The sequence below is a fragment of the Castanea sativa genome, chromosome 12 (assembly GCF_040712315.1).
Source record: "Castanea sativa cultivar Marrone di Chiusa Pesio chromosome 12, ASM4071231v1".
NCBI classification, from domain to species: Eukaryota; Viridiplantae; Streptophyta; class Magnoliopsida; order Fagales; family Fagaceae; genus Castanea; species Castanea sativa.
The window spans coordinates 7,529,351-7,543,027 of NC_134024.1; the positions used below are offsets into that span (position 1 = coordinate 7,529,351).

The 13,677-nt window shown below is 35.6% G+C and overlaps 1 protein-coding gene across 1 annotated transcript; it reads right to left on the reverse strand.

Moving 5' to 3' along the window:
* Positions 1 to 10,033: 10,033 nt before the first annotated feature.
* LOC142620107 (protein FAR1-RELATED SEQUENCE 5-like) lies at positions 10,034 to 12,878 on the reverse strand. The gene is made up of 7 exons (XM_075793532.1): positions 12,596 to 12,878; positions 12,119 to 12,423; positions 11,534 to 11,880; positions 10,772 to 11,438; positions 10,302 to 10,361; positions 10,167 to 10,226; positions 10,034 to 10,084 (listed from the first exon to the last, which is right to left on the reverse strand). The coding sequence occupies exons 1-7, from the start codon at positions 12,876 to 12,878 to the stop codon at positions 10,034 to 10,036; spliced, it is 1,773 nt and encodes a 590-aa protein (XP_075649647.1).
* Positions 12,879 to 13,677: the final 799 nt, after the last annotated feature.

Sequence of the window (13,677 nt, forward strand, 5' to 3'; positions counted from 1 at the left end):
CTCTTTAAAATATAAAGAGGTGAAAATTGCTAAAGACAAACGCCACAATTCATTGGACATTATAGAAGTCCAGTATAAGAAGTTAGAGAATATGAAGTAAAGACATCTCAAGTGATATTGTCCAAAAGTTGTTAAATTTATTCATTACAAAATCCATTTGGCAGGATGTATTACATATGAGAAGCCATTTCAAAAGTCTATACATGAAGAACCATTCTATGCTATAATAACAAATCATTTACTAACTCAAAAAAAGAAAAAAAAAAAAATCATTTACAAAAGATTTGCTCTAACAAATCTAAAAGGGAAAAAATTTCCCAACAATTTCCTTCTTAATGTCTTCAAGCTATGTTAAACAAATAGGCTTTAAACAATGATAGCTTCTGAGCAACTAGAGCTTTAGCCTTAGTCCATAACATTGTAGTTTTGCCAATAGTGTTGTCACAACATATAGGTCCATGTTTGAAGCTAGATGCCGATCTTGCAAGTATCCTACACAATAGTAGACAACATCAAAAGTTTAGCAATCAAAATAGAGAAATTTTTAGAATCCAAAAATTCAAAACTTTAAAGGTTGGGAAAAGAAAAGACTTTAGTGAGGTCAGTTTAGAGCAAAAATAAATCATGCTAAACTTCAACCATGATTCCAAGATTAAAATCTTTCTATTAAGCTTAAGAGAGTACACACTGGTTCAACCCAAAATTGAAGGAAGAAATTAAAGGTGATATTTGTGTCTATAGTTTAGGATTAAAGGGTGTGTGCGCGCGCGCGCGCATAACCAATCAGTTTGAAGGTGGCAATAGGTAGGAATCTATTAAATCTTAAATCAAAAACTTTATCTGAAAGAGACAATTGTGATCCTTTGAAGCAAATAATGGTTCAGTTTTTCCCTTGTCAAAAGCTTGGGTATGTGAAGTTGAGGAAAAGACAATCATGAAGTCATCCCAGCATGCCCTCCAAAGATGTGCCAATTTTAGAATAGGTCATCATCAATAGCAACAACACCATGTTTTGACTCAACAACATTAGCGGAATCAACTCCAATCCTCTTATCATTACATGCTTCCTCATCATAGTGTCCAAGCTCACTACCCACTGATCATAAGGCCTAAAACTAAAATACAAATAGCATGCCCATGGTTAAATATATTACACTCCCATGTTCATCAACTGTCAAAAATTTAAGATATATAGTAACAAAGAGAACTTCAAAGAGAAAATCATATGAGAAACATGACCTTAGTTGTGGAATGGGGCCCTGCTAAAGGAAAAGTATCATAAACACAATCAAAATAACCACAAGAAAATCCAATCTATTGACTTCAAAAGAATGGAAGAAACAAAATCCCATGGAAGAAACAAAAGCATGCTATGAACTTATTGACACCTTGGTTTTAAGTCTTAGTTGGTGAAGGCTGTCTATATGTAGTCAAAGAGTAGTCCTCTCCTTCAGACTTCAGTGTCTAGAATGATTGTTAAGTTATCAATTGTGTTAAAATATGAACTTTCTCACATGTTGTCCTTTTAGAATGCTTAGAATACTGTCCTAATGTTGAAATTCTTGCACATGCCTCCATTTGAGGGCATAGCATAAGCTCTCGTTTGCAAACCTTTGTTGGAATTAATATTTATGGTGTGATGATACCAACATGCATGGTAAAGCCAATTTTTTTTTTTTCTTAATGGATAAAAAAGACTTTATTGCAAAAAGGAGATACAAAGGAAAGATAGGTCCCTAATCATCTCTATCTTCTACTGCCAAAACAGAGGCATGAAGTCAGGAGATGGGAACAGGGCTGCGCAGTTACAATTTAAGCCCAAAAGGACTAAAAATGGGGGAACAAAATACTATTTCGTTTAGATGACAGAAACGGAAGTCTTTGCAGAATAGACCAATTTGGATCATGGTCTGCTGAGGGTTATCCACATCACAATCAATCAAACTAAACTAAACTCATTGATGAAAAGATGCAAATAGCATAAGGCCTAAAACTAAAATGCAAATAGCATGCCCATGGTTAAATATATTACACTCCCATGTTCATCAACTGTCAAAAATTTAAGATATATTGTAACAAAGAGAACTATCCATAGTCTGATTTCAGAACAGCCAACTAAAAATCTCTAAAGGGACTATCCATAGTCTGATTTCAGAACAGCCAACTATTCATTAGCAAGATAACACCTTTTTTTCCTTCCCTTTAAACCCATGACAGAGCAAGACACAAAAATAATACCCTGACCCTAATAACGCCAAACACCCACCACCATCAGCATCCATTGACCCAACCTCACATATGTAGCGAAGATAAAGGAAGTAAGGCCACTAGCCCACACCCAAACTCCACTGGGTTTTGTACCCATTATCAAAATCTCAAAACGTTCCACAATTAATTAACAAGAATCATGAAAGGAAGCAAAATGAAATAAGAAATGGGAGGAAGTTACCTGTAAAACCTGACGTTGATGGCATGGTCGGCGACTCAAAAGCAACGGCAAGAAATCCAATGTGGGCATTTGTGGCGGAGACCAGCGTATCTGGGCAAGCTTGTCGTCAACACCCTAAAGACAATGGTTGAAAATCTGAAATGGAAGAGTGAAAGTGGAGAGAGAGAGAGATGAAAAGTGATATTGTGTTTTCAGATTACAGAGGAAGAGGAAAAATGTTGAGTATTAGGCGGGCAATTGAAATTTTAAGGGGTAAGATAGTATTTTAGCTTGTATGAGGAGTGTAATGTTGAGTTGGCTTATTTTTACACGTGTCATTCGTCCGTTGGTTAGTCCCACCAGACAAGAGTGCTGACCTGGAAAGAGTGGCTCATAGTATACTTTCTCCCATTTTTAATTCTCTGCTTTCTTTTTTTCTCCTCTAATGTTTTTTTTTTTTTTTGGTTGTATTAACGTGACACAATTGTGAAGTACATGAAGAGAGTATTATGTGAAATCCAGTTTCAATAAGAACCATAAAACACCATAGTTCATCATTTGGCTGTGCAAATTTTACTGTACGTTTAAATACTGCTTATTTTGCTGAAAATTAAAAATTTTAAAATAATAAGGCTAAAATGCAAAAGTGACCCTCTAAGTTTCACCATTTTTCATTTTAGTCCTCTAAGTTTTGATTTTGTCATTTCAGTCTTTTAAGTATTAATTCTTCTCAATTCAGTCTTCTATTAATATTCTGTCCATGGCTACTGTTAACTTGTCCAAAAACAGTGCAGTTTTGCCCTTTTACTTAATATTTAATTTTTATTTCTTAATTAAAAAATGTTAATTAAAAAAAAAAACCCAATACATCCTCCATTTGAAGAACCCATCTGAAGAATAAGAAATAGAAACCCATTACCCACTTCTACCTAACTGCCTAACCCATCTATAATGGAGATCGAGAAGGAGAAAGCAAGATCAAGAGGGAGAAAAAGAGATTGAGATATTGAGAGGTCGAGAGATCGAGAGGGAGAGAAGGTATTTTGGCAGCTCTACTCTTGGTGCACTCGGCATCTCGGCTCAGGCCAGTCCTAGGCGACTTCGCTCCAGATGACTCCAACCGAAATACCTCCTCTCCCTTTCGAACTCTCAATGCAGCGCCTGTGTTCTCGGCCACTGGAGTCGCAGACCATGAGGCTAAAGAACCTTGGGTGCTTGAGCATTACTGAGTTGAGTACCTGGGTTTAGTCTAGGTCTTTGGGGTTCTTTAACCCGATTTCACAATGGATTACTTGGTTTATTTCAGGTCAGAGGAAGAGTCTTTCTACTGGGGTTAAACGTGTGTCAATCTCTCACTTTCTTCCTCACGATCTGCTAGTATTAGAGCCTTACTGGGTTCCTCTAATTTGCTTTCTGTTTCTTAATTATTTATTTCTCCCTCATAATCTGGCTTTCTCCCTCTCGATCTCAATTATTGATGGGTTAGGCAGTTAGGTTGAAGTGGTTAGTGGGGTTTCTATTTCTTATTCTTTAGATGTGTTCTTCAGATGATGTACTGGGTTTTTTTTTTTTTTAATTAACGTTTTTTAATTAAGAAATAAATAATTTTTTGGACAAGTTAATGGGAACCATCGACGGAATATTAACAAAAGACTGAATTGAGAAGAATTGAAATTTAGAGGATTGAAATGACAAAATATAAACTTAGGGTCTGTTTGGATAGAACTTATTGCTGAAAACTGAAAACTGAAAACGCTGTAGCAAAATAATTTTTAAATGTGTGAATAGTACCGTGGGACCCATTTTTAATAAAAAAAATTCTGTAAAGTGAAGTTTGTGGGTCCCATGAACAGTACACGGGACCCACAAATGTGCTGAAAGTCAGCAAAATGCGACTGCTGTTCATTCACAGTAACATGAACAGTAGCCTTGTCCCCCTGACCCGTGCTGCAGCAGCAGAAGAAGAAGAAAAAAAACAAAAAACAAAAAACGCAGACGCAGACAAGGAAGAAGCTGTATCCAAACTCAGCTTTAGAAGATTGAAATGAAAAATGGTGAAACTTAGAGGGTGACTTTTACATTTTAGCTAAATAATAATAAATCAATATATATATATATGTATATATATATATATATATATATATATATATATAAAAGCAGAGACCTCACGTGGAAGAGTACGAAATTTTGCCAAGTGGCACTCTCATTGAAAAGATAATTGATTTTTTTTTTGAAATAAAATACATCATTTTTAATTTATTACACTTATTAGATGCCACATTAGTTATTTAATAACTCAACAGATTTTAATTAATAATAAATAAGACTAATGGATAAGATAGAGGGATGTTAATCATCAAAAACTCTTTGTTTTCTTTATTCCTCCATCCTAAGGTTTTCTTATGTTTATGCCTACTCCTCTTCCCTTATAACTAAATGCCTACTCTTCCTAAACCAATATATGCCTTCTCCTATGCCTACATTGCTAAATTACCGATTTTATGTTCTATAATTTGCACACACTGAACTAGAATTTAGATTATTTAAAAACACATGAAATCATATAAAAATCACCAAATTAGAGTTTAAAATTAGAACTAAATTTTTAAAAGAAATTTAGGCACATTTGCACAAAAATTCCATGTAACTAAGTCACACTTAGGAATATTGGACTACTTTTCCTTTGTATAAATAGAAGGGTCCCAATGGGATGTGGGGGCTAACAATTTTCGCTCCAAAACATTTGTTGTAGGAACACAAAAGTTTTTCATTGTAGACTTTTCACGATTAAAGAACATGAATTGCCAACTAATCAAACTAAAGTTTTTAGTACCTACAGCAATTTCACAACATCAAAAACAAACCCCAGTGTATACAATGTCAAATTTCATAGTCTCCTGCTACATCAAATGAGTGTTTAATTTTTCTTGCAAAGTATTGAATAATAAAGTTTTTGGGTCATAGTCTCAATTACAACTCTTAATCATGTTGGACTTGGATGATAGCTGTTAACAACATATCATTATGAGATACAGAGAAAATTTGGAGTGTACACAACATTTAGTATGAATGAGAAGAAATTTCATCCAATTCCAATTGGTTAGGTTAGTAAGGGACCTATTCCAATTTAATGTTTCTAGAATTTTGTATACAAGTAATAATCAAGGAAAATTGATGTCTAGACAAATCAAGCTAAGGCCACCCAAAATGGACCATATTCTTAATTTCTTATCTCTATTTGTTTCATGTACAAGACTTATAATTAATGCTTGGTGTGGGGAGTAAAAGAACCCAAGCAGGCATTTGGGCCTTTGGGCTCTAGCAAGGAGGGCCGACCTGTTCTTAAATTAAGAATCTATTAGCACTGCAAATCGGCCCATACGCCGAGGGTCCGAGGACACGTCTGAGGGTGAGTTCCTCCTTGGATAGACCCAAGAGAGCTTGGAGATTCACTATGAAGGTCAAGGCAGAATTCCGGAAAGACTGCTAGTTAAAAGGGGGAAACCCTGAACCTTTTAGATACACCGGTGTTAGAAAAATATCGTAGGCAAAGGCTGCTATCTTCACATTAAAGACCCTGCACCTACCTCCCTGGCCGCATTAATAGGGAAGTAACTCCTGAACAGTAGAACTGAAACTTCTGGTTACTATTCAAAGCACTAATAGAAGAAATATCTAGGGGAGAGGAGATTTGAGCAACACGTGGATAAAGCACCAAGGGAAGAAGTATTTAAAGGGGGAGAATGCCAAAGAAAAGGGGATCGGTCAGTTACCAAGAAAGAAATTAAGAATTTTAACCTTTAAGAGAGAAAGAGAAATAATATAGAAGTGGTCATCGGCTTACGTCCCAAGAGGTCCCTTTGCAAATATCATCTTTTATTTACAAGTATCTTCACACCTTAGCCTGTTGTCAAGTTCTTAGTACCTCTGAATTAGATTTCAATCCCACACTCTACAAAATTTCATTGTTTAAGGCTCATTGGGCCTGAGCCCATAATTGTCTTTTGGGTTCAGGTGCAATTGTGCACTTACAATTGGTGTCGTCTGTGGGAATCTAATCTGGAAGGAGCTGGGATATTATGGCAGGCCTAGGCTTACACCATGCAGAATCTCAAGGATCACAACCTGAGGATCTTTTCGAGCGTCTTGAGCATCGAATGGATCGAGAGGGAAGCGTCCATATAGAATACCGTAAGGCGAGCCATACTCATGGCGGGGGCAGCACCACCCACTAGGATAGTGCTAAAGCCATGCAGAAGGAGACTAATCATCTGAAAAGAAAACTGCGTCGCGCCAGACGTAAGCGTTTATCGTCCTCATCTAATCCTCCCTCAGTGGAGGTCCGGAGAGGTAGTCACAGCTCGAGGTCATGGTTGCCCCCCAGCGCAACGTCTTCTTGTAAGGAGGACGACCTGCCAGCTCACAGGCACAAGAAACCCCCTTCTAGGGGCTTGAGGAACGATGCTATGAGTCGAGCGTTGCACCAACTCTCCAAATCTCCATTCTCACGGAGGATTGAGAAGGGGAGGCTCCCCAGGAGGTTCACCTAGCCTACCTTTACCATCTACAATGGCCGGACTGATCCGGTGGAGCACGTGAGTCACTTTAACCAGAGGAAGGCGGTGCACTCTCATAATGAGACCCTGATGTGTAAAATTTTCCCTTCTAGCTTAGGACTTGTTGTTATGAGGTGGTTCAACGGCCTTAAATCGGGGTCTGTAGGTTCGTTTGGGGAGCTTACTAGAGCATTTGCATCGCGATTTATCGCATGTAGTAGAGTGTCTCGACCATTAGACTCACTATTATCCATGGCCATGAGGGAAGGGGAGACGTTGAAAGCATATTCCGACCGGTATTGTGAGATGTTTAATGAGATAGATGGTGATTTTGCTGAGGTGGCACTCAATACCTTCAAGGTAGGCCTTCCTACTGACCTCCCACCACCATCAAGACACCGAAACCCCTACGAGTAATATTTTTTTCTTTTTAAATTAGGGGCTTAAATATGATTTAGGTTAGGTAATTTGGTTAGTTAGTTTTTGTTTTGGGTATATAAGTAGAGAGAATATTAGGTGCGCAATGTAAAGTCATATTCTACCATGATTTAATTTTAAATCATCTATAAGACACATGCATACACACTTGCTCACACCATGTCTTAATGTCGCGCTATTAATAAATGAAAGATAGTCAGAGAGTTGGGTATACTTTTATTTCATAGTATGAAATATATAAATACAACACAAATTAGTTTATTTCATGGTCCTATTACTTTTTTGCATTTTTTTTGGTTTCATGATTTTTTTTTTAAAAAAAAATCTTACCTTAAGAAGGCTACAAATATGCAATGAAGCTACTAAACCAATTTTTAATATCTCAAAATGTATATGTTTCTTTACTCTAATTTAGTTTACTTTTTCTTTGTAATTTATGTACAATATTATTCAAAAGTGTTTTACATAAAATATCATAAAATTATCTGTGCATCGCATAAACAACTTACTAGTTATTTTTTAATTGCTGTTTACTCTTAAAATTAGTGTTCATAATCTTAAATAGACTGTTCTTGCCTCAGGCTAGAATATAAAAAAAAATGGCAGCCAAAAACGATACGTAAGCAAGACTTGGGGAGTCCAAATCTTCTGTCCCATCAATTGTGCTCCACTTCATGCTCCACCAATAAAATTTAAACACCTAACCTTTCTCATTAAATGAGATAGCTTTAACTTTTAACACCGTTAACGTTAAAATACCTTTTTTTTTCTTTTTTCTTCCGCAGCTTTATTTCTTCTTTGTTAGACTGTTTCTGGCTTTTGGTTCTTTTTTTTTCTCTTCTCCATTGTGGTTTGAGTCAACAAGAACGGCTTTTGGTTTCCTTTTGTCCTGTGCAGATTTGTTTCAACTGAGAGACTTGTGCTGCAACAAGCAACTTTCAAGGCTTTTGCAGATTTGTTCATCTTCATCCTCACTTCGCCCTGGTTACAGACACATCCTCACTTCATCTTCAAGTGTTCGTCTGCTTCTATTGGTTTCTACAAAGTGACTTGTCTATGGTGATAATGGTGTTTGCTTTTTGTTCCATTATGAAACATGTGGAAAGAAAAACGTTTTTGGACGATGTAAAGGTTGTAGTCAGTAAATAATTGGGGTTGCTGGATTTTGTATTTTACATGTTTGTTGAAATTCTTAAATGAGTGACTGGGATGGGAAGCTCCTCCATAGAAGCTCTCTTGTATATATCTTATTGTAGAGATTACAATTTGATTTGAATATACGGATGACATTTTATTTAAATTCCAGATTTCATTATTTTATCAAACTCTATTTGATAAGGATTGACTGGATTAATGGATATCTGCTGAGAATGCTTGGACTGATATGTCTTGGTTTTGTGTTTCAATTGAGATAAGGTCAGATATGTCTCAATAGATGGTTTTTTTTTTTCTTTTTTTTGGAGATGAAACCGGACCTATTCTGCAGGAACAAAACATTATATGCAGGAAAAACAGTTTCTACCGAAACAAAAACAGGGGAACCATACCAATTCTGCAGAAATAGAAACATTGTTTTCTGCTTGAAGTTGTACACATCCCTTGATGATGGTGAATGTTGGGTGCACTGCACCATAGTCCAGCCCACACTTTGTCGTAACTAATTAAATGAGCTTGTTGAAGAATTGGCAAGAAGTCAGCAAAGCAAATTGAACTTGCTGGAGAAGCTTGTCCGAAAGAGAAGAATTGAGTTCATCTTTTCCTCCATAATTATGTACAAAAGTACTGAACCATTTATGAAGGGATGTACAAAAGTCAAGCCAAATAAATGAATATGTGATGTTAAACTTGTGGGACACGTTGGAAGGAAGAAAGAAAAGAAAGAAGCAAAAGGCAAGGGTCATTCGGATAAGGGAGAGCTGAAGAAAAGAAATTGGTTGAAGCAAAGTCAAGATAAGTTGGCTTGCATTTATTATGACTTGATGTGAAGAGTGTGAAAGGGAGAAAAGAAGGATGAAGAAATAAAAGGAGGGGCCATTCAATTTGAAGGGGTGAAGAGTGAAAGAGTGAAGTCCCAAAGTTTGCTTCTCAAGGCTAACCGTGCTGTCAGTTGTATTGCTTGGCTAGCCACTGTGCTTTGGCCATTGCTGGGAGCTATCAAGAAGAGGCTAATCTAGTTACAATTGTACTGTCATGCTAGGCTAGTAGGATCTCATATATGAAATTTAAAATCCACCGGTATTTTCTCTATATGGATTATGACTTTCAATTGACTCTAGAGTCAAGAATTTTGCCACTACAATTAAAATAGGACTCCATGAACAAAATTAGACAAGTGCCACAAATACAGAAGTTCAAGGAAGATAATTTTTAAAGGAAGCAGGAGTTTTAGGCCTACAAACAAACAAAAAACAATGCTCCTCCCCCAAATACAGAAGTTCAATGAGTCTTTTTGCTAACCAGATCTAACTAAAAGACACATCTAAAAAACCATAATAAAAGATAAAAAATTTGCAAAATTAAGTCAATATCTCAATGCATGATCTCTATGGACTTGGAGCGTGGTTGATAAATTCCTACAAACAATCATGCTTCTATCTTCAATTCTATCTTGTTATTCAACATCTTCATAATTTCTTTGATTTCCCACTTTGGGTAATTGTGCCTACATATCAATGTATAACAAATCAGAAATCAATAAAATCAAAGCAAAAAATTAATAATTAAATAAACTTTCATTTAATTACCTGTGTCAAGTTCAGCATATCAGTAAAGTCAAGTGTATTTAAATTTGCCATGCTATCTTCCTGATACATTTCACAATGAAATAAATAAATATAAAAGCAAAAAATAAATCAATAAATAAACTTTAATTTAATTACCTGTGTTAAGTTCGGCATATCAGTAAAGCCAGGTGTATTTAAATTTCCCATGTTATCTTCCTGATACATTTCACAATGAAACAAATAAAAATAAAAGCAAAAAATAAATTAATAAATAAACTTTCATTTAATTACCTATGTCAAGTTTAGCATGTCAGTAAAGCCAAGTGTATTTAAACTTCTCATGCTATTTTCTTGGTACATTTCACAATGAAAATCATATAAATAATTTAGAGAACTAGTACATACTATTGTCTAACAAATAGTAAGCACAAAGTAACAAAACACAAAAAAAAATTTCATATCAGTGTGAGCTGTTGAATATGAGAGGATGCTTTAGTTTGACATTTTCTCTTTCTTGTAGCTTTCTCTAATGCACCCTTTCTTCTACGAGATGTCCCTACACATGCTTGTCTCCCTTTAAGCTTAATTCATTTAATTTTATTTCCTTCACAATTAGTAGGCTGCACATTATCATTAGCTTGTTGAGCCTTTGATTTGAAATGAATGCTCCCAACAGTAGATTCTTCAATTGATAAATTTTTCAAATTTGCCTCTACTTTGTTCAAAGTACTTTCATGAGCATCCAAAGAAATACGAAAAGTCTCATCAGTCAGTGCAGCTCTTGCTGCCAAATTAGAATACAATTTAAGCAACACTTTATAACGACTTCCCACATCTGCATTTTGGTCACGTGGTCCTACATGCATATAATTTTTCATTGCAGAACCAACCTTTGCATCTTTTGTCCACCTTTTTAAAATATACTGATTTGGCACCCTTTTACAATTTTGAAGAGATAGCACTTTTAAGGCATAGGCACATAAAATTCCAACAAATTCAAATTTATTACAACTACACATCACTGTAGAAGCCAATAAATCAAATTGAACAATGTGTTGGTGAGATTTACGGGGAGAAATAACTTTATATTTTACCATAGCTCCAACCTCACCCTCCTTATGCAATTCACAATCCCAAGTGAGCCATAATTCACGATTAAACAATTTAAATACTGCAGGAGTATAAACACTTGTTGCATGCTTCAATATTTCTACTGGATATTCTAATGATGGTTTACTTTGAGTTGCTTTATAATCTGCTCTCAATTCTTCAAAACGTCTATCATCAACCAACCTTTGAAAGTGATGAGGAAACGCAACAAGTCATAATTATAAGTTATGTATCTTTTAATTTGACTGTTCATACTCTCACTTCTCTGAGTAGTAGACATATCAGCACAGAATGTTTTCCTCCCATAAACCAAAGCCCATTTCTCCCTTAACTCAAATTGTCTTTGCAACCAACTGTTATTCTTTAGATCATATTTATCAAGCATATTATCCCATGCATCTAAAAAATCATCTTCATAGTCATGGTCATATACACAACTACTAAAATCTGCTGCAAAAGTACTATACCTTCCAAACGCTTCTTTGAGATTCTTAGCTGCATTCTGGTACATATGCCAAACACATAAACGATGATGTGTTTCTGGCCATTGTGAAGCTAATGCTTTTGCCATTGCAGCATCTTGGTCTGTGAGGATAGTCTGTGGTTTCTTACCAAACATTGCTTTCTGAAAAGAATCAAACAACCACATGAAAGTCTCAGATGTTTCATCATATAACAATGCAGCACCAAAAATGATAGTTTGTTTATGATGATTTACACCAACAAACAATGCAAATGGCCTACCTTCTTTATTTTTTTTTGTAAGTTGTATTAAAGCACACTACATCCCCAAAATATTCATAATCCAACTTCATTCTACCATCTACCCAAAAAATATTTGTAATTAGATCATCAAGGTCAACCTGAATTGCATAAGAAAAATTAAGGTCTTCAGATTGCATTCTTTGAAGATATTCAAGTAAGCCTCCTGTATCCCCGCTTTTCATCTCTTCTGTTTGTTTTGTACGCAAATAATTATTATAGTCCTCAGGAATGAAGCCAAGATTGTCAAGTCCACCTACCCTTCTGGCCATTAGTCCTACACTTGCTCTTGGTGCAATTCCAGAACGATCTACTAATTCAGCCTCAACAGCATGGGCTGGATTAATGGACCTCTGAGATCTAAGGAATATACGCTTACGAGGAGAAGCTAAGACATGTGTGTGCTCTGACACAAATTTTACCACACAATATTTTTCATTATATCTACAACTAATTTTCATCTCTGCTTTGCAACCACATCTTGTTTCTGGACGATGGCATTTCACATTATCATCTCTTTTGTCATTCCCTCGTATACCCTCGCAAGAGCAACAAAAAACTCTATCTTTTTTATTTACGTGAACCATCTTTATCACCCTTATGGCCCTTACTTCGCCTAATACTAAATCCAACTACACGCGCATAACTATTATAGAAATCATACGCATCTTGCTCAGTCTCAAACTCAATTCCTAATTTTGGAATCACTTCTTCTTCTACATTAGCATGAATTTTATCGTTGCTATCTATTGATGTTGGTTCTGGTTGTTCAACTATCACAAGTGGTGAATCCTCGTCTTCAAAATTCAATTTTCGAACCGATTGACTATCAGTCTTAGTATGATAATTGCTATCACTCATGACCTTAATAGAAAACAAAAACAACATAGTTATTTTTTTTTAATAAACAACACATATATACACACACACACACACACACTTTAGACACAAACTCACACAAGTGTATATAAGAAAGTTGTTATAAATCTTAAAATAAATTTAAAAAAGAAATTTATTTACACTAAACCAAAAGGAGAGAACTTACTGTGTGACTGAACAATACGTAAAAGAGTTGCTTGTTGCAGTAGGAGTCTCTCAGTTGAAACAAATTTGCACAAGACAAAAGGAATGGCACACAAAAACAAAAGCAAAAGCCGGAAACATTTTGGGAGAAGGGAATACAATGAGACAAAATAGGGAAGTGTCCCAATCAGAAACAAAAGTTGCGGCAAGAGACAAACCACATGGAGAAGAGGGAAAAAAAGAAGCCGAAAGCCGTTCTTGTTGACTCAAACCACAATGGAGAAGAGAAAAAAAAAAAAAGAACCAAAAGGCAAAAACAGTCAAACAGAGAAGAAATAAAGCTGCGGAAGAAAAAAGAAAAAAAAAGTATTTTAACGTTAACGGTGTTAAAAGTTAGAGTTATCTCATTTAATGAGGGAGGCTAGCTGTTCAAATTTTATTGGTAGAGTATGAAGTGGAGCACAATTGATGGGACAGAAAATTTGGACTAAAAAAATTGGCAGCCAAAAACGATACGTAAGCAAGACTTGAGTGGAAATGGATGGGGCGTTATATATAAATATATTTTAAGAATAAAACATAGGTCAGATTTACTTTTGTTTTTTTTGAAAATTGTGAAGTAGGCCAAATTACTGAA